We start from the raw sequence: 20,286 nt of genomic DNA, 5'->3' as shown, positions 1-20,286 counted from the left end.
AAAGGTTATCAGTAAATCGTACAACAGCAATCTTCTAAGCTACAGTTAAGTAAATAACGGGATTTAAGTGCAAGACAAATTATGATTTTAACCTAGACTGGCCGAGTTACACTGCCGATAGCCACGTTCATTCTGAACTTTAATTTCGCAGTTAGCAAAAGACAGAGAGGGGAAAAAACAAAACACCTTTCCCTGCCACTTTAACTCTGAAATAGTATTCTATTTCTCTGAAAAATTAAAACTGCAAAAGTCTCTTTAGTCTAGATTTAACATTGCCTCAAGATAACTAGAACGCTTTTCAAAGCAGACAAAAAAGCAGTCAATTTGACCCAAGCTGTGTTAAAGAAAAGGGAAAAGCTCTTCGCAAAATCAAAGTTCAGCTGGGGCAGGAAGTTAAAAACGCTTAGCTAAACAAAATTAACACTGAGACTAAACAGCACCTTTTGTCTGTTGACACTTATTGAATTTCTTACCACCTCTCACTAAGAAAAAAGACTGAACTTAATCAGTAGAAGACTGGATTGTAAAGGATCACTCAAGCTAGGCTCCAGCCCTTCCCATTTCCTCCCTCCCGCAAAATACAGTGTTTGGAAAAATAAGCAGTGTTTATTTACTAGCAATGACATAAAATACATCTTAATATATTTTTATTTCTTTACAAATTAAAAGATGCATTGGAATAAACAAATGAAGAAAATGCAAGGTTCATTTATGATCTCATTTCCACCTCCCAATATTAATACTAGAAATTAGTATTGTGGAAGTCTCTGGTTGCCGAGCCTTATATTCCCGGGAAGCTGTTTTTTCTCTGGTTAAAAATCCTCTAGATTTTTTGGTTGGAGGCAGTCTATGGAGTAAAAAGTCAGCCACATTCATACAAAAACACAGAAGGTTCTGTCAACTACATCTTGAAAGAGTTTCTCCATTACAGTTTTCATAATCCCCTTTCTATGTAGTGATGGGAGGGAAGACAAACTAGCAGCATTAGAAGAAAAATGGATTTATATACACGCTACAAGATATGGGACTAAAACCACAGCCAGATATTTTTCTGAACTCAACAAGGACCTTCTTCTGAAATGCCAAGCCCAGATAACATGTTCTCTAATCCATCCACATTCTTCCTCCCACTTTAATGCCATCTCCAGCTCAAACTCCCAGGTATTGTAAGAACACTTGTTAAGTGTTCAAGCCAAAATATAAACCTCCTTTCGAAAGTGAATAAACAAAGCCCTTAGAATTCTGAATTTGATTTACACTCACTCCCTCTGTGCAGGAGTCTTCTCATCCACCCTTACAGAACAGAGCGGCAGAGTGGCCAAAGCAGATGGATTAATCTGTCTGAGGTATTTTAGTTTAACAAACAGGCTTATAAAAAGGTTTTGTGCAGGCTGATCAGTAAGTATAATGGGGGAGGGTATAAACATCCAGTGATGAAACTCTTCACCATATCCCAGATCCTTTCTAACAACTGAAACCAGGTACTAGCAATACCTAGCTACAGTGCAGTCTAAACCTTAGTTTTTTGTTTCCCCTGCTTGTATTCCAGGGTGCAAAGCAGCCTCAAATTTGCAACAGTAAAGCTCAGTTCTTGTTTCTTTGCTATGATTCGCGATGGTATGGTTGAAAATGGACACTTCCTTATCATCCATTTCCCATATAGCCCCACATTGCCTTGTTAAAAGTACTTTCCGCTTAACCTTAAGAGGCTTTTGTTCCCACCACCATCTGGATAGATAGGTAAGCTCTGCAGAAAAAGAGAGGCCATGAGACATGGACTGGGTAGGACAAAGTCACAGAGCTGTGCAATGAGAAGGAAAACAGTCACCACTCACGGCAACAGGAAGCACTGACCCTACCTCTATGCTATTCTGAAGCCACTGATTGTTGCTCACTGAGCAATTACTCCAGTACAGATCTGCACAGCAACACTTAATACAGAGAAGATAGCAGAAGGGAATTTGCCCTGCTACCTCCTGGCTTAACACTTATCTTTTTTTTAAGAATTTCTGGTCCAGAGGGCCATGCGATGTACTTGTGCTCTGCAACGTCATGTTTCCTGCTGAAAAAGAGAAGGAGGGAAACCATTTGGCTGCTCCAGCTCCCATCACCTGACCTGCTTATTGTCCTCCCCATCTGTGTCCTCTTCACACTTGGAGCATGCACACGCGCCCATACAAACACACAGCAACTACCAGAAGTTTTGAAGAGTTATCGCTTTTTCACCCAATGTTGAATCATGTACAGTGAACCGGAGGGAAAAAAAAAAAAAAAAAAAAGAAAACCCTACATTCATTATGACAGGATTAGCGAGCATGGGAGGGGAGGTGAACTCCTGCCAAGCACAGGAAACAATTTGGATACAAGTAAAAGACCTGGTATCAAAGGCCTTTTTCCAGCCCTCACCAGGAAAAATTTTCATCTCTCAAATGGGGCTGGGAGAGGTTGAAAGGATTTCTGCTTATGCAACGTGTATTAAAAATTATGGAATTGTACAGATTTCTATGTTGTCCTTTCAGAGGGCGCTGGGCCTTCTGATCAGGTGGTTAGCGGAGACCGAAATGTCACTGTTGAGTGTCAGCACCACTCTCCTCTAGCTCAGTAGCTGCCGAATCTCCTTGTGCATGTGACACAGGAAGTCCACATATGAAGCCCCCCCACAGAGGCTCTTGTCCTCCACAAGAAAGTGTTTGAACAGCATCTCCAGTTTATCTTCTTGCTTCACAATTATTAACTAAAAGAAAAAAAATATCAGTGAGTTAATATTAATTTTCTTGGAAAAATAAAGATCACAGCATAGTTTATGTACTTTCACTTCTATAACTATTCACCAGAAAAATACTAATGCACAAACCTTGGATATGGTATGTTACAATAGGTCTGAAAAATTCTATTTTTAGGCAAATGAGCAGAGTTATTGCACTCTCAGTCAACAGTGAACAGAAACATAAGTCTGGAGATTAGGGATCTGCCCCAGCTACTTTATGCCTAATTTCAAGTTGCATATTTAACATTACACCTTCTGTTTCCCCTTCTGGAAGGGCAAAAATGAACATCTGTTTTACTTCTGTGAAGCCCTGGGTCTAGAAGAAACAGGCAGTATGAGAAAAAATATAATAAAGGGAATTTATATTAGTTATCATGTGACTAAAAGTCCAAAAGTACACTAGATCATCTAAAAATCACAGAATCACAGAATCATTTAGGTTGGAAGGGACCTCTGGAGATCATCTAGTCCAAGCTCCCTGCTCAAGCAGGGTCACCTAGAGCAGATTGCCCAGGATCACATCCAGACGGGTTTTGAATATCTCCAGGGAAGGAGACTCCACTACCTCTCTGGGCAACCTGTTCCAGTGCCCAGTCACCCTCACAGTGAAGAAGTTTTTTCTCAGGTTTAGGTGGAACTTCCTGTGGTTCAGTTTCTGCCCGTTGCCTCTTGTCCTGTTGCTGGGCACCACGGAGAAGAGGCTGGCCTCATCCTCTTGACACTCCCCCTTCAGATACTTGTACACGTTGATGAGATCAATGTTCTCTCTGAACATTTTAAGGTCCTAATCAGCTAACCTGACAGCATCCATTACAGTGCTTTCCTAATACTGCAGAGATACTCTGCAAACCAGTCCTCTTCAGAGCATCTTTGCACCAATAGCTCATGTTTAGCTGTGTCATCAAAAACAGGTCCAGAGTGCTAATGCCCAAGAATAGTCTTAATACCACCTACTGCAACTTTCTGGTTTGAGAAATATGCGTTTGGTTTTCAAAAAGCTTTTAAAAAGCTTGCTGAGGCAAGGTTAGTTCATGAAGCCCCCAAACCACAATCTTAGCAGTAGGGGGTGCTAAGACCCCCTCACTAAGGGGGGGAGGCACACTGACCAACAGGAAAGCCTGTTTAATTTGCCCAAATTATCCTTTATGATACCCTCCCCTCTATTTTTCATCTTGAAAGTAGAGAAAAAATCTCTAGAATAGCTGAAAGTGCCCCGGCTGTGTCTAAATTGATGGTAGAAATTATGGTCCCCCCCTCCCCGCCAATGTGTAACTGTTATCCCTTCTCCAACTGCATAGCTTCAGAGGAATCATTGCTTCACTTATTCCACTCCTACCAGATGCATCCCAAAAACTTTCCTGAGAATTACAGGCATCGGAGCCATGTACCAGTTCTTTAAGTCTCATGGCACTGGGTAACAGGTCCTAGTCATGCTTGATTGGGAGCTGGTACAGGTGTTAAGAAAAAGATCCAGTCTACAGTGGCCATCTATAAATCCCTTCTGTCAATGGAAAAAAGCAACATTTATGCACAATAACAGCAACAAGAGTACTAAGCTAGGCATTGCAAAAAACACCCTGGAAAGACAAACGTGCTGAGGTAAGCACAGAAATCCAAGACTAGTAACTGAAGTCATTTCTGATCCTTAAAAACTTATAATATGTTTGAACCACAGTGACGAGATCAGGGAGAACAAGTTCAACATTACAGTTTATGAGTAAGACCACATTTATACCTTCATGTAGCGGGATCTCTGCACTTGAAGCATGTCAACAATAGATCGTACTTTCTTTGAAAAAGGGTTTTCCAAGACAGGCAGAGTACTCTAGAATGCAAGATAGCCAACCCTCATTACTCTCATAAACAAATAGAGCACCATTAAACGAAAAATTCAGTTTTGCTATATTACATACATTAAAAAATACATCTATCTCACTAGCAATCTCTTTGATGACCTCAACTAATTAAAACAGAAGATTACAAAACCGATCAGAATTACACACCAACTGTTAGTTCCATTTAAACATCAGGTGTTCTCCTTACTGTCAGTGAAATATGGCTTGTTGAATAAGCTAGGCAAAAGTGTGCCCAGCATGCCCAGATGAGGGGTGTTTGCACTTCAGAACGCTGCACAGAGTTCACCAGAAAATTAATTCTTTTATCGGCTTCTCCACTGTTCGTAGTATGAAAGTTTTAAAACCATTTTCTGAACTTGGTTTCTTATTCCTTTAAGCATTGGGTGACTATCACAGACATTAGCTCCTGCACTGCCATCCAGCTCACCAAAGCATTGCTGATCTGGCTGAAGGATGACACTCCAAAGAGGTTCTGGATCAGGCCTTGCTGCACATTCACTCCCACCCACACAAAGATGTTCAGCCCATTTTCCAGCAGATATATGTCACCCTTGGAGAGGCGTTCCTCTGAGTTCCGGATTGCTGCTGGCAAGGAGTCACTGTCAACATCTGCTTTGGTCTGTTTCACAGTGAAATTAAAAAATAAAAATAAAAGTCACAGTTATAAAGCAAGAGCATCTGAGGAAGTGAGGAAAACTTCTGCCTCTAAGACTCCAATGGACTACTGATTTGTAAGACTCACAGCTAGCTGCTAGCATGTTTTTTTGTAAACTGCAGAATCTGTAACGCTGCATTAGCTGTGACTGAAATATTGTTTTCCTTCGCTTACTTTTCCTATTTAACACAACATTAAAACAGATTGGAGAATATTTAGCAAAGGAGAACAGAAGGCTGTTGTGAAAGCATTCTGCAGTTCCAATACTGGCTCCTGGAGCAGCAATGTAATTAGCAGTCTGTGTTATTCGAGTAATCATGGTACTGAAAAGTCAGAATAGTAAGTGGAGTTTCCATGTGATTTAAATTATCACATAACATTACAAGAAGCTTTAGGATTTTTAAGATTACCAAAGAATCAAAAAAGTCTTCTTCACCACTGGTCACATGGAATAGGTCAGGGAAAATCCCCCAGCAAATTCACAAGATGCACTAATGCATCTGTCTCTAAGTGAAATTAAATGGAGCACCCAGATAGACGGCAGGTCCCAAATCCTTCTCAAATAGCTTTCCCTTGATGAGATATGAATATCAGTCCTTAGGGTAAGGCAAGACAACAGCAAGTCTCAAGTGGCAAGTGTATCCTGAATTACTCACCAGGGGCAAAAGCCTGGGATAAAAGAAAACGTTTGTTTCTGCCACATCCATGGATGTAACTAACTGACGAATGTAGGCGCGGTCATCTGTTGTGACCTCCGGACCAGGCTGAAGGACATCACTCTTCAACACACAGTTCAAGTACACAGGAAGCAGCTTCATGCATTCAGGGAGGATCAGCTACAAATCACAAGCAGAGCAAGCAGACAGAAGTTGATCACCTGTCTTGTTAAATAAAGCAATATTGCCTATGCTTAACAAAACAAGGCTTGCATGAGTCAACAAAGCGCAAGACAGATGTGAGGAGCGAACCCCGATACTCTAATTATATTTTGGACTTGCAGAAATAACATAAAAAGTTTCCCTGGAAGAGGTAACGATTTCTGGGCTCCCGATAGATGTCCAGGAAGCCATCCTCAGCTATGGTTTTACTTGCAGGCTCTCTACTTCCCTGAATCTTCTCTTTGCAAGTCTCTGCTGAACAACGCAATTCACTTATTTGAACAGGTTGGAAGTGATGAGAGCTTCCTCCTTCCTCTTTTAACACCTGAACCTGAAATTCAAATCAAAGCTGAATTTACCTGGCCAGCAGAGGAGGGACTAGCACAGTTCTTCCGATAGCAGGCCAGGATCTGGGCACACTGGTTAATCAGCGCATCTCGTACAGTCTTTACTGGACTGTTCAGAACTCCACGATATGCTGCAGAGAGGTGAACAGTTATCAACTTATTTATGCAACACTGCTCAAACAGGAAAAACAACAAAATTCCCACCACTTCCACAAATTAAACGACTATTATTTATGAAAGCTTGTTTTTCCTTCAAACTTCTGTGGGAAACATACATTCCTACTGAAGATCCAAAGAAGCTTCTCTCTCCTGTTTTACTACCTTTTCTTCAACTCTCTCTCCCATATACTTTAAAGTACAGTTAGCTGTACTTGAAAGCACAGGGTACTAGAAAAACTCCTTTTAGAGTCTGGCCACCTTTCTTTAATGATAAGGGATGTTTCTTAAGCTTTTCACCTATCTGTAGCTCTTGTCCTAAGCAACCATATTATCATTACAACTTTGCGCTCTTTCCTGGAAAGGACTGAATTATCAGGATTGCCACCTGACATTTGATACAAAGAGACTAAACAAGTGACACTTGAATTACAACAGGTATTTTAACAACAGTAAAAGGCTAGGACTCTTCACCATATTTAACCTTACCATATTTAGCCAAGTAATTGATGAGGGTGTCTGTCTCACAGTTTCGATAGAGGTCAGCCAGTTGCGTGCAACAGTTTAAGGAGAGGTTGTGAATGCGGAGTCGTCGCTGTCCTGCGCAACTTGTATATAATAGAGCACACTGTAGGAGACAAAAATGCCAAGATACAGAAGAATGAAGCCCTGGAACAATAAGAAAGCCTAGACTTGAATACACTTCCTTCAAAGGTAGGACTCAGTTGCCTAAGCAAATAAGAATTTTTAAAGGTTTTACACAATAAGCTAGCAGCATATGCTAAGAATTAGAGTTGATGAAAGATAACAAGCAGCAATGTCAGCAGTTTATAAAAAGGGAGCTGGTCTATGCGAGAAAGATTGCGGCTTGAAGCAGTCTCTGTCACCCTGAGAACGTGTTCCTGAAAGTTTACGGCCATAGTAAAGGGCAGGAGGGGAAAAAAACAGCAACAAAAAAACCACCACAATAAACCGCTCCCTATGGGAGCGTACAATTCAGCTTCAGAGCAACAGCTCCTTTCAGCTCTTTTGCAACTGGTGTTCTCTCCAGTTAAGATTTGGTTCACTTTGCACGTTTTTGTCTACAGTTCTGACAGCTTGCTTCTTCCTTCTGCAAAACTTCCCCCCTCTCACCTGAAGGAGTGCACCGCTGTCTTCACTCAGTTTGTCATCGTGCTTGAATTCCACTGTGATGGTTTTATCGCAGTCCAAACCTGCCATCTCCACATCAGTTGTGTTGCTCATATAGAAAGCTCCAAAAAAGTCAGTGGCTCGAATACCTACAAGAGAAAAAACGACCTCATTTTTCACCTAAAAGACCGCCTCGAGAGCCCCAAAAATCCTATCATCAGGGACACTTAATTATCTTGACAAATTCTCAGCAGGGATCTTTGTTCAGTCTTGACAAAATCCTTGCAATTTCAAAGCTTTAAGATAGCTTTTTGTATAGCCTTGCCTCAGGATGTTCTAGATTATGGAAACATCTGTTACTTCCCATATGCTATACTTGAAGTGGTCAGTTCATTAAGACTCAGGTCATGCTAAGACCCACCTGTGCTGGTACGCACTCTCATCACAGCATCAAACCCCACTTCTTTCTGGACATCTCTTCTCAAGTCATTCAGGAACCTATCCTGGTCTGTCTCCAGCTAAAACACAAGCAATAATTCAAATTTCACACTCCATAAGTCAGAGCTGTTCTACAGGCCATCAAGTAATTTAAAAACAAATATTTCCTGAAGCTTTACTCTAAAATCAGTTGCCATACAGGGCTCAGTGCCCTACTAATTCAATATCATACAAAAAGTTAACAGCATAGCATATTTTTTGTTAATAGTCATTTTGTCTAAAGACATAAAGCTAGCAGTTTAGTTTCAAAGGATTTGCTCGCTATGGTTCACACTATATGACAGACCTGGTAACTAAACAATAAGCCTTATTCAGATCAAACAACAGTCTAACTCCACGAGGCTCTTACCTGGAAATAAGCATACTTATAAATGGAGCCTCCTGTCTGGTAAGTTACTACCCCTAGCGTCGCCACATCCAAGTACTGGTTTGGAAATAGGAACAGATCCACACAGCAGCCCTGGGCCACGCAGTCCTTGGCCAAGTTGTTGTAGAAGCTTGTCTGGGGTTGAAACAAAGTCTGAAAAAGGAAGCCCGAGATCAGATCAAAAGTTGGTGGTAGGAAAAGGAAAGCAAGACCCAAGTAACAATCATAGTCAATACACTTTTATACGTTGAGTCTGCCTTCAAGGTATGTAGTCACTGAAATTCTTCCTGACCCTGCCTTTAAAGAACTGTGTAATGTCCTGAAAACTAAAATGCATTTTACTTTAATTACAAGCAAGTTCTGCATATTCATTTTGCAGATTTCTCCCATGTAAGACTCTTCACTTTCCTTGCTCTCCCATCAGAGCTGTCCTTACCATGTCATGCCTACTCAGCTTTGCTTGAGAGCAGAAGATAAATATGCAATATAAAAAATGACTATTAGCCACGATGGTTACATTACATACTACCTTTCTCGTTCTTTTGAGGTTATTTCAGAGTTATTTTATCCTATAAGGAGTATAACAAAGACCTGTACTATAAGCACTACACAAATCATTATTACCTTCTCCTTGTCTGTGTTGATTAGTTTCTTGTCATCCCTGTTCTTCAGCTTCCCTGGGGCCTCCGCAATGGGCAGAGAGGTGTGGAAAATGAAGAGCTTGCCAGCACACTCAGCTGCCTGCAGGAGAGGGAGTGAAATTGTTCAGATTAGAAACACTTATAAAAAATTTAAGGGAAACGGGAAATCAACAGCATCTGCATTTTCATTGCTTCATTTCTTTATGTCAGGCATAGAAGGCATTCTATCGCAGACACGTAGGCTCAGTAGCCACTTTGTTATATCAGTGGTACTCAACACGTGGAAGCACAGCTTACTGGTCAGTTACGGAGAAGCAAGTTTCAGTTCTACTGGACCTTTGCTAGTTCCATGGCAAAGAGAAAGGGCCTGGCTCCAAGGGGACACAAGGCAGTCAATTTTCCGAAGCAGGACTCAGCTACAAGAATTTTTGCACAAATGAGCTAAGGATTACTTTCTTCTCTGAATTACAGCTACTGAGTTTGTGGAAAAGGAAAACTCAAACACCAAAGGATTTTGGGACCTGAGCTTCAGCAGATAATTAAATCAACAACCTATGCGAATGCTAGTCAATATTTAGTAGGTTATTTTCTCTGACACATACACAGTGAACAAATGAAGTGATGAATTACTATTATTTCTTGATGTAACTGAACAGAAGGGACATCTGTCACAAGAACTAGGATTAAGAGAGCCTTCTAAGAACTCCTAGGACAGACAGACAAAGCAATACAAACAGGCTTGGGTAGCATCATACAGACAATGAATTCAATCAGCACATACAAGTTTTAGTTGGATCACACATGCAATTGCAATGATCTGTATGAAGTATTGGAATGGAAGACCCTTAGGAAAGATTTACTTGGTTAGCACATTGGTGTGGAGAACTTCAGATTGCATCTTCTCCTTTTATTTAAGTTTATACCAGAGCTCAAGCACAGGCCTAGAAATACACTGTTACAGTATTCTCTCAATGAGACGCAACAGAGTACAGCACCTGGGTTTAATGCCAGAGGGTCTTTTTTTGTAGATTCTGTAAACCGTCCAAAACAAAGTACAGCCAGGTCATTGAGATTAAATCATATGCCTTGTACTTTGAGTGAAAACGATTAAGCAAGTGGGTAGAGAACAGATAGCCAGCTACAAAGAATCAGAGGTACGTGCACTTGAAGAAATGGACCAAGTATTCCCTACATGTAAGCGCATCTACCACAAGGAGACTTATGAAATGCTTTAAAATTCTTATTGGTGTGTGTTGACAGAACATGAAATTCGGAGTACTCAGACTTCTAAAACAACTTGCCATGACAATGCATTTACAAACCTTCAGTGCCTCCAACCCTGCTTGGATCACAGGTGCAAAAACGGTTTCTGTTTCTCTTGTGTCTGCAAACATTTCTGGGATCTGGTCCAGCAAACTAGCAAAGAACAAGAAAAAGAAGGCAGTCAATAAGATTCAACTCCATTGGTAAACCCAGAGTTGCAGTCAGTGACCTATGAGACTGAGGTGGCTTAATCAGAAGCCCTTAATGCATCTGCTCATTCCATGGATTTCCACAATTTCTACAGTATATGGAATCTTTTTGCTTATCTATAAAAAAAATTGATGCTTTGTCATCCTTCACTGACTTCCCCCGTTTGCATTGACTTCTTCAGTGCTTATGTATAGGCTCAACTGATGCCTACTCTAATAGCTATTCTGTATTGTTTTTAATATATTTCAATGAACTGGTAAATAAACTCTTAGGGAAGACGAGTAACACTTTGCCTCTGTTTGCCAAACGCCCTGTGTACTACTCACAGACTAATGTCTTTAACCTACAATTTTGTATTTGTGCTTGTTAATGGATTATAAAATAGTCAAGAAACTTTCTTTAAAAACATGCTTTGCCCAGTCTAGTTCTCAAAACCTAGTTAGCTACACACCATGGTTTAGTTCCCGTTCAAGTATCCTGTTAAATAGTTAGCTCAAACCCTATGGATTTCTTCCCTTTCCTTCCAGATTTTATCTACTTTATCCCATTCAGTTAAGTTTCTTCACAGAACTAAAATTAGACACCATTGCTTTCTCAGTGTACAGTTATTTAGGCAGCTGCCCTAGAGACAATGATTCAGCACTCTTACAACTTCTGCTCTGCAAAAACATTCTAGATGTTTTTCTTTATCCAGAAAGGCCCTTCCTCACTAAATCATTTTATATACCCTTCCGCCAAGCTGGGCTGCCAAACACCCTTACCCATGAATGTTCCTATCTTCTTTTGCCAGTACCATCTCAAAACAGCAGAGGAAGTTAAAATACATGGAGTGACTTCTAGACATGTAACATGACAAATATACATGGATTGACTTCTAGACATGTAACATGACAAATAATCAACTAAGCACGTTACTTTTTAAACACAGCATTTGAATCTATCAAACGAGAACTTTACTGCATATGGCTTAATTCACTTCCTGTTACCTGGCAATAACTGTCCTGGACTCGTTCACATTCACAAGAAAACCATCAAGGAGTGGCACAAACATATCTGCCACATCTGAGACAACCATCATTTGCGGCTGGGCCAGTGAGCTCTTCACGTTATAGAAGTGTAACACTTTGTTGTAAGTGACAAATCCTACTCGAATGGCTGATTCTTCCATGTTGCCTTCCCTGTAAGAGACATACTTACACTTCGCATACAAGTGGACAGTGAAATCAGAGGCCCTCTTTGGGGCCAAAAGCCTGAGAGGGTCAAATAACTTAAATTTTTGGCACTTTAAAGGACAAAGTGACAGTCTTCCCCATTTTGACTAGCTACAACAACACACAATAAACCTACCTGGGCAGATAATCTAGAAGTGACTTTAATTCTTCACATATTAGCCTCACTAAGCCACTCTTCACAGCATTATAGGACACATCAATCATGAAAATGAAAGCAGGTGGACTGGGAAATTTGTTATTCTGTGGAAAGGGGGAAAAAAGTTATATTATGGCAACATGCAGCCCACAACAGCTCTGTAACATGGACAAAATGAATGCTGTTCAAAACTCTAATAGCCTGCATGCAGTTTCCACTCACAAGTCTCCACAAGGTCAGGTAACTTTCCCATTCCTGCCTAGCTAAAACAGGCACACAAAGCACACTAGGCTTGAAATGGATCAGTGCTAATGTGCCCCAGCTGCATTTTGGCATTGCTCAGTGAAGACAATGGCATCAACCATTTCTATGACTAGGCCAGACAGGGAAAGTAGAGAGGGAGGTTTCCTCACAGCTCTCAAGACTCTGGAATCTGACCAGACTTGTTTTACATGGTTTCTTGAATACAAAGCAAAAGATTTTCCTCTCTGAAAGATACCACCTTTTACTTCTCCCTAAATCTCAGGTTTGCTTTTGGGGGGCGGGGGAGGGGGAAGGGGAAGCTTCAGTCAACAGCTCTCTCTGCAGTCATATTGGAAGGACCGCACAGGACAAAAGCAAAACTGAAGAACTTCCAAAAACCTGGGAAGATCACATCTCATTTGTCTTAAAATGGATCTTAAGCTGTTATAATTGAGATGGTGGTTTTACCTTTACCTTAAACTAAACCTGAGGTGTCAGAAGGTAACTAGGATAAAGCTGCAACATTAGTCATCTATTTTCCCAGGGTGTATTTCAGCAAAGATATGAGTACTGATACACACTTTGTATCTATTTTTCCATTCCTCAGAAGTTCCATAGGATCTAAGTCTTCAATTTAAAGGTGAGCCAGCTCTGACAATACATATTTCCAGACTATTCCTGTAGTTTTAATCAGCATGGTTGTATCTGAAATTCAGTTTTGATACATAAAGCTTGTCTTATCCACCATATTATTTAGTCAGGATTGTAAACAAAGAGCTTTTTCCTTTTTTTTTTTTTTTTTTTTTTTTTTTTAACTCTGAACAATTAAAAACAATTAGAGGCAACTGAATCAAAGCAATATTGTGTGATGTGGGGTCAAGACTTCCTTTACTTTGATGAAGAAAACATGTAAGACAATGTCATTAATTATCTGCCAGCTAGAAGGCAGTCCCACAAAATTCACCCTGGTCTTACTTTAGGAAAGAGATTCTTTGTATTTAAAAAAACCAAAACAAATAAAATACAATCCAGTAATAAATGCACACTACTGTACCTTGCAGTAGTCTACTGTTGCCAGAAACTCATAAGACCCCAGTGATAATTCAGGGCGATCATAGAAGTCTACTCGCTTACCAGTATGATCCAAATGCTGGAAATAGTGAGGAGGTACTGAAGAAAGACAGACATCAAGTTCAGGGACACATCCACTATTAATACTTTCACTGTCTCTAGAGAGACAACATGACAACAGCTGGTTCAAATAAAACTGCAGGAAAGCTAGCTAGCGCTCTGTGCTATCACGCAAGCATTACCAAAAAAAAAAAAGGTCAAGCAAACTAAGAGTATCATTAAATCTAACAAATACAGACAAACTTCTTCCATTGCAAAGGTCACTGCAACATGCTCTTAGGATTCTTTAAGGATTTAGTCCAAAGGAAAGTAACTTAATCTTGTAAAAGTATTATCAAATGACCTACAGTGGAATTTGAGGTAAACTACTTGTTTCACCCTACATTCAGGCTTACCAAAAGATTAAGCTCCTCATTTTGCCAGTCAGGTGCTATAGGAGCTAGCTTTTTCTTTTCCTTCCTGTGCTGCGCAAGAGAGAAGCCTACTAAGAAATCTCAGGTGCAGAGGCTGCCATAGCCCTTTTGTCAGAATAGAGAGGGTACTTCGTGTAGCACATTAAGGAGGAGGACTTGAACTTATAACCACATGCCCTGCTCCCAGTACTGTTGTGCTTGTCCCAGCCATCAGTAGGTTATATAGGAGTTTTCAAATAAACTGCAGATATGCCAGTAAAGATGTCAGCAACACTGAGTTTTAAAGTTCAGGTGCGCAGGCAGAAGTGCTTGCCTGGATCCATATACACTTTTTAATAAGAATGAGAGTTAAACTAAGTTTTTGCCTACAAAAGTCAGTTGCAGAAACAAAGAAAACATTTGCCTTCTGCCCCAAGAACTATCATGAGAGTCCCTGCTTCAGAATTGCCAAGGTGGCAAAGTATATTCCAGAGTATAGCTACCCATATAGCTTCAGAAGAGTAGGTTAATCTGTAATAACAGGTTTTATGACCTTAAAACTATTCTAAACATTCAACAGTTCAAAAGAAAGGAAACAAAGCTATATTATTGAGACTATACAAGCAGTTATCACTCTCTTCTCTGAATACACATCCAGTAAAAGAAATTACCTTATTTTTTCTTTTCCCCACAGAAAACAGAAGTTGTTCTTTAGCATTGCATACAACTACACTCTAGTTTCACAAGCATTTCTTTCATCAGCAGTCCCTCAGAATCCCTCCTTTTTCCCTGCCTGCTGAGTTGTGCTGGCATAACCATTTGTACTGCTGCTCAGTGAGCATATATAGGGAATGCATGCAGGCTGGAAAAAAAAAAATCACTAAACAAGCAAACAAAAAAGTTCAAACAAACTGGTCATTTCTCACCCAGATCAGTTTCTCATTTTCATTTGTCATGGACTTATAAAAACTGCTGTGCAGCATAACTGAGGTGATGAGACTAAACAGTCCACAGGCAGCTGGCTATTTAAAAAACATCAGCACTGCCAAATGAAACACTCAAAACATCACCTGTAGTTTTTTGTACCTTGCATTGCTCTGTGCATGAAAAACAAATCCACGGATGACGTGACATGAGCAGCACAGTGAATAGTACTTGTGCTTAGGAGGGAGCGTGTTTTATACTGATTCAGAAGAGCAAATAAACTGGTATTATACTGAACATTACTGTTCAACTGTAGCTAATTTAGCTGTGATATCATCCCATCCCTTTGCAGCATCTAAGCAGGCCTTGTAAGCTGAAAAAAAATCTTAACTCGTGCTGCTGAGTAGATGTTCATTTATCACAGCCTATCACAGAAAGACATAAATCTGAAATACTCCAAGAAAGTAGCACAAATAATTTCTCAAAATACCATATTATGCTATGAGTACCTCACGTTAAAAATTGTTCAGTATGAGAACACTGCAATGCATAAGCACCTAAAAAACTTGAACATCACCATCTCAGAACTGAGCACTGAACATGTTTTATAGCAGTATTTTTAGAAAAACAAGCATACATTGAAGCACAGTGTATGCTATACATTACTTTCACGCGATTAAGTTAATTCCCTTGCATCTTGTTCAAAGATCATTCCAATGCCTACAAGCCAACTTCCAGGAGAAGCCTTACCCTCAGTGACGCAGCTGCAGAAACAACACTGGAACCTCCTTCCACCCTCAATGAACTGCATAAAAGGGCACATGTAGGCCTTGCACCTATTACACCGGACAGGACCAGATTCCCCATGGTCTACCAAATAAGGAAGGGCCTGTGGAAGCAGGAGGAAAAAAGAAAACAAAGGTCATGTGATGATGAAGAAATGACCACACATATTGCAGAGCTAAAAACTATCTCCTTGTACACTACACAGGACTTAGCATTTTGGAAGCTAGGGGGTGAGAGGGGAGAGGAAATCTGAACAAACATTTCATAGATGCTTTTCAATTCAAGCTCTTAACACAGGTGTTCTTCTGTGGGCTGCAGACATTAACAGGCTATCCTGTATAGATCCAAACAAGTATTCCTGGCATGGTGTTGCACTATCTTATTTAGCAGCCTGCTTGAGGAGTACAAGCTCTCGTAGGAGTACCATATTGCACAGATGCATCCCAAGGGAACTCAAAAGACTGAAGCCATGCAAAGAATGGCTGTGAGAGCCTGACGGGAGCAAATATATAGTTTGCATTTCATTACAGCTTTTTTTTTTTTTTTTAAAGCAGTTCTTTACCTCTTATATTTTCTCTTTGTACAAGCTTTTGACAAAATAATAAAAACTAGTCATTGCATTCCATATATTCAAGAACTTAAATCCAGATTGTCTTAAATTTCTACTGGTAAGTTTTACTTTTTAAAGCCCATCATGAAACAGAGTACATGCACAAGTTCTGCTTGTCTTGATCCGATAGTATAGCAAGGCCTCAAAACTGATATGTAGTTATATCATTTTTAAACTGTATACTAATAATACACTGACAGAACAGAATAGAGATGCTTAGCAACTTCTGCATTTTCTCAAACTCAGAAGGAGCAGGATGCAGTTTAGAATGATTAAGACAGAACTTTTGCAAGCTACAAGCTGTATTAATAGTTCAAAGCACCTTTTGTAACTGTAAGAACCTAGCTCAAAAGGAAATTCAACTACTGCTTTTAAACCTTCTCACATTAGAGATGTCAGATCATAATTCTCTCAGTAACCCTAAACTTCTGATCATGCTTAAGAGACAGCATATTCCTTGAGCAGGAGCTGAACAAGTGCCCCAGCCACTTTTTTCCCCCCTTTCTGCCCACAGATGTATCAAATCTTTCATTTGACCCCACTAGTCACTTACTGCAGTATAATGGTTTCATGGCCAATGTTTTTTCAGCTCCTACGCCATGCTGACCTGGTCCAAGGCAACAGAATTTCAGGTTTTCTGACCGTTAGGTGATGTTGGTATAGTGCTTTCACAGAATAAGCCTTTTTTCCTCTCAGCCTTTCCCCCAGTAGCATTCATGCAAACAAACTACCAGAGGTGCTGTAAACACGCACAGTACTACACATAACCTGTTACTAACCACTTACTCCCCGGTGGGGGTTCAAGTAAGAAGTATTACTGTGCCAAAGTTTGCTTTCTGAACTGTGCATTAACACAGAACAAAGGTCCTATATCTGGTCAGCAGGTGCTGAATTTTACAGATTCTAGATTTATCTTAATGTTGTATTTTCACCAGTCACATTTATCCTCTCATTTCTGATATTTTAAGCTTTAGCTCTACTTACAGAGTCGTACGGTTCTGAACAGCTGAGCCATCACCTGTTAGATGGCCCCTTACAAAGGGAGTTTACCCTTGCTATAGGGAACTTTCCAGTGCTGGAAGCTTACTGGTCTCCAGGACAGTTTTCTGATCTACCCTTGTTTGTACTGGCTATCAACAGTGTTTGTTCAATGCATAAACACACCAGGAGAGCTAACAACTAGATGTTTGTAACATTTCCTCTCTATGGATTTGCAGCTTACAAGCCTCCAAGTTTCTAAACTGAGACCACATTCTCTTGTTGTGCTCCTTTTAGACTCTAGCCACAACACAGGAACTAACTGCACAACTCAGTTTTATCACAATCAGATTCTCAAAATCCAAACTATAGTTTAGGGACATTAATAAAACATAAGAAACTTAAAAATCCAAACAGTCCCTTCCTCAGCAGATGCTAACGTTAAGTGTAACAGGGCACAGAGCACTGCCAGCGCACATATTCAAATTTCACAACAAGCACATTTGTCTTTTTGTCACTGCAGCAAGCAGGCCAGCCGTAAACTATAACCAGACTCTATTCAAAATACTTTTTATAGAATTTCTAGCTCTGTAGTACTCCAGAAGCTTTCATCTTCAACAACTAGATAGAGTATGTAAAAGACCAGCCACACATTCCACTCTGAAGGAAGTGCTGTACGCAGAAAGGGCAGAAACATAACAATAGTTCAGCAGTGCCTCGTACTCAGTCTTGTGCTCTCGCTCATCCCACACAGCGCTCTGCATGCGCATGCACGTTAGACAGCTTAACCAGAGCTGCCTGGTACAGTCTCATCTAATTCCACAGCTTGACCTCCTAAGAAAGATTTCATTTCAATGTTTAGTAACCATTTAAATACTGTAGGGTGAAAAAGAAAACAAGATGAACTGGAAGTACATGCCTTTGTTATCATTCCAGTACTTGGGTCATTTGGTCAGACTGCTTGACAAAGACCTCAAATGCAAGGGCTTACATTATCATAGCGATAAAATCTTAGGTATTTTGAACGCTATATTCTTCTGCCTAACAGATCTCTAACACCACGTGTGTCAGAACTAACGTTTGCTCAGTCTTCATTAGCTAAGCGTTTCTTCTGTCAAAATTCAAATGGTTTGTCTGCTAAATGCGGACATTTAACAGCATTCTCCTGAGGAGTTCAGTGCTTTAACTCCACATACAGTTCTTACCTCCTCTGGGGGTAGAGTAGCCAATGGTTTTATGACAGCAGCTAGGGGAACTTGGGATTGTTTGGCCATATCTGAGGTGCAGGGAATATTGTAAGATGTGCATCTTATGTAGCGGGGGCTTGCGTTACCTGGGGGGGGGGTGGGGGGAGAGGAGGGGAAAGAAAACAAAAACCAACAAAAATAACACATGCATTTCAGCACAAGTTAAGTTCATACGCAAGACAAAATAACTGAGGATACCTTTAATTCTATTAAAGCTGTAGATACTAAGTCATAAAGACAATCAGTTAATGTCAATCTAAGTAAAACTTGAATTCCATACAGAATATCGTCTCACGATTAACTACAGATAATCCAAAACAAGTCAACCTGCCCGACTCCATATAAGCTCAATCCTCTATAAGGCACGCGTGTTCCATTCTTTTTGCAGACTAAAACATACCACAGGCAGCAATCTGAACTCAAATGTTTCTAATGTTGGAGCACGTAATTCTAGTTGAAAAGAATAGGATTCTAAGGTTTTAAGGGAGCTTAAATTCACGGTAAATTGAGGCCGTGATTTTAGTAAATACTGACGCGATACAAAAAAAAAGATGAAATCCCCCTTTTCTTTGAAACCCATAGACCAAATGACATCTCACTCATGATTCAACAAAACACTATGTTTCCAGTCCAACATGATATTGCTAGTACATTTCAGTCCAAAACTATTGCAATGCAGCAATACACAAGAAGCTTCATTTATTGCTTCCCAATATCCCTGCTAATGTTGGTCCCAAGTACCTGCCTTAGAACACATCAGTTGTCTTTACTTGCTAATTGGTTACTAGTTGCCATTCAACAGAACCTAAGTTGAGATCAGATTAACAGAGGACTTGAAAATAAATTTCTCTTGGTAAACCACACATCCCCAGCCCCTGAAAACATTTCCCAAACTTTTCCAATTCCCCTTTTCCTTCTTTTTTTTTTTTTTTTAAACTAAAGATATAGACAGTTCTGTCACTGAGTCTTTGGGGTTTGCGTTTCATTTATTCACAAAAGGAACAATGTTTTACCTTGATCCTTGACCAAGAAATTTGTAGTAACAAGAGGTGGGACCTGCCCTCTCACTCCAGTGACAAATGGTTCTGATCCACGGTTACTTCTGTCATCTTCAATCACTTGAATCTATGATGGAAAATACCATGTTAACCTTTCAAGTCCTGGTTTCAAAGTACTGTAGAATACAAAATGTGTATCTATAAGGTAGTGAAAAAGGGACCTGAGACAAACATTACTAGCTCTAAAAACGAGAAGCCTAAAGCAATTAAGTTTTGCCAAGCAGTCACCTCTCAGTTTGATTTGGAATAATACAGAATGATTTTAACAATAAAAAAACCACAAGTCACAAATAGTAGTTTTTCCAAATATTTTGAGTAGTAACATATTCTGTTTTTTAAGGTCTGATCTGGATTCATAAAAGCTGAATTCAGATGAGGAAAAGAATTTTTGATAGTATTCCTCTGTTTACTGGCCCCCTGCTAAGTTAAAATCAGAAGCTTCTGTAAGCCTTAGGGCCTTCTGTAAGCCTGGACATGACATCTTTTCTTTTCCCTGCTTTTCCTCTGTTATGTTCCCAGAGTTTTCATATGCTGTCCAATGCAGCTTTGGCCTAAAGACATATGCCTGCAAGCTCAAGTGAAAGTGATCATTGCTTCCCAACGCCCAAGAGTTCATGCTTTTAAATCTGGGGATGTGAAAAGTGAAGCTGCAGCAGACTTAATGATTCAAGTTTAAACCTCACAAAACTAGTAAAAATATCTTAAATTTCTTAGTATTTCAACTTCTTCACTAACACAGACGTACTCAAGATCATTGAAATACATTAAACTGTTTTACTT

General features: G+C 40.0%; 1 protein-coding gene across 6 annotated transcripts in view; it reads right to left on the bottom strand.

The window, feature by feature from the left end:
- Window positions 1-630: 630 nt before the first annotated feature.
- The window catches only part of SEC24C (SEC24 homolog C, COPII coat complex component), a 42,352-nt gene continuing 22,696 nt past the window's right edge, over window positions 631-20,286 (bottom strand). For all 6 annotated transcript variants that reach the window (XM_068950395.1, XM_068950396.1, XM_068950397.1 and 3 more), the window contains 17 exons: window positions 19,462-19,573; window positions 18,407-18,534; window positions 15,578-15,716; window positions 13,435-13,550; window positions 12,117-12,241; window positions 11,756-11,947; window positions 10,619-10,712; window positions 9,280-9,396; window positions 8,638-8,808; window positions 8,212-8,308; window positions 7,794-7,939; window positions 7,149-7,287; window positions 6,516-6,634; window positions 5,935-6,114; window positions 5,051-5,242; window positions 4,503-4,592; window positions 631-2,734 (listed from right to left, as the gene is read on the bottom strand). In XM_068950395.1, the coding sequence (XP_068806496.1) occupies window positions 2,594-2,734; window positions 4,503-4,592; window positions 5,051-5,242; window positions 5,935-6,114; window positions 6,516-6,634; window positions 7,149-7,287; window positions 7,794-7,939; window positions 8,212-8,308; window positions 8,638-8,808; window positions 9,280-9,396; window positions 10,619-10,712; window positions 11,756-11,947; window positions 12,117-12,241; window positions 13,435-13,550; window positions 15,578-15,716; window positions 18,407-18,534; window positions 19,462-19,573 (2,298 nt within the window). In that variant the 3' untranslated portion in view covers window positions 631-2,593. The remainder of the gene's footprint in view (window positions 2,735-4,502; window positions 4,593-5,050; window positions 5,243-5,934; window positions 6,115-6,515; window positions 6,635-7,148; window positions 7,288-7,793; window positions 7,940-8,211; window positions 8,309-8,637; window positions 8,809-9,279; window positions 9,397-10,618; window positions 10,713-11,755; window positions 11,948-12,116; window positions 12,242-13,434; window positions 13,551-15,577; window positions 15,717-18,406; window positions 18,535-19,461; window positions 19,574-20,286) is intronic.

Source organism: Struthio camelus, chromosome 7 (assembly GCF_040807025.1).
Source record: "Struthio camelus isolate bStrCam1 chromosome 7, bStrCam1.hap1, whole genome shotgun sequence".
NCBI classification, from domain to species: domain Eukaryota; kingdom Metazoa; phylum Chordata; class Aves; order Struthioniformes; family Struthionidae; genus Struthio; species Struthio camelus.
Note: the sequence above shows the minus strand (reverse complement) of the source record. Positions and strands in the feature narration are given on the sequence as shown.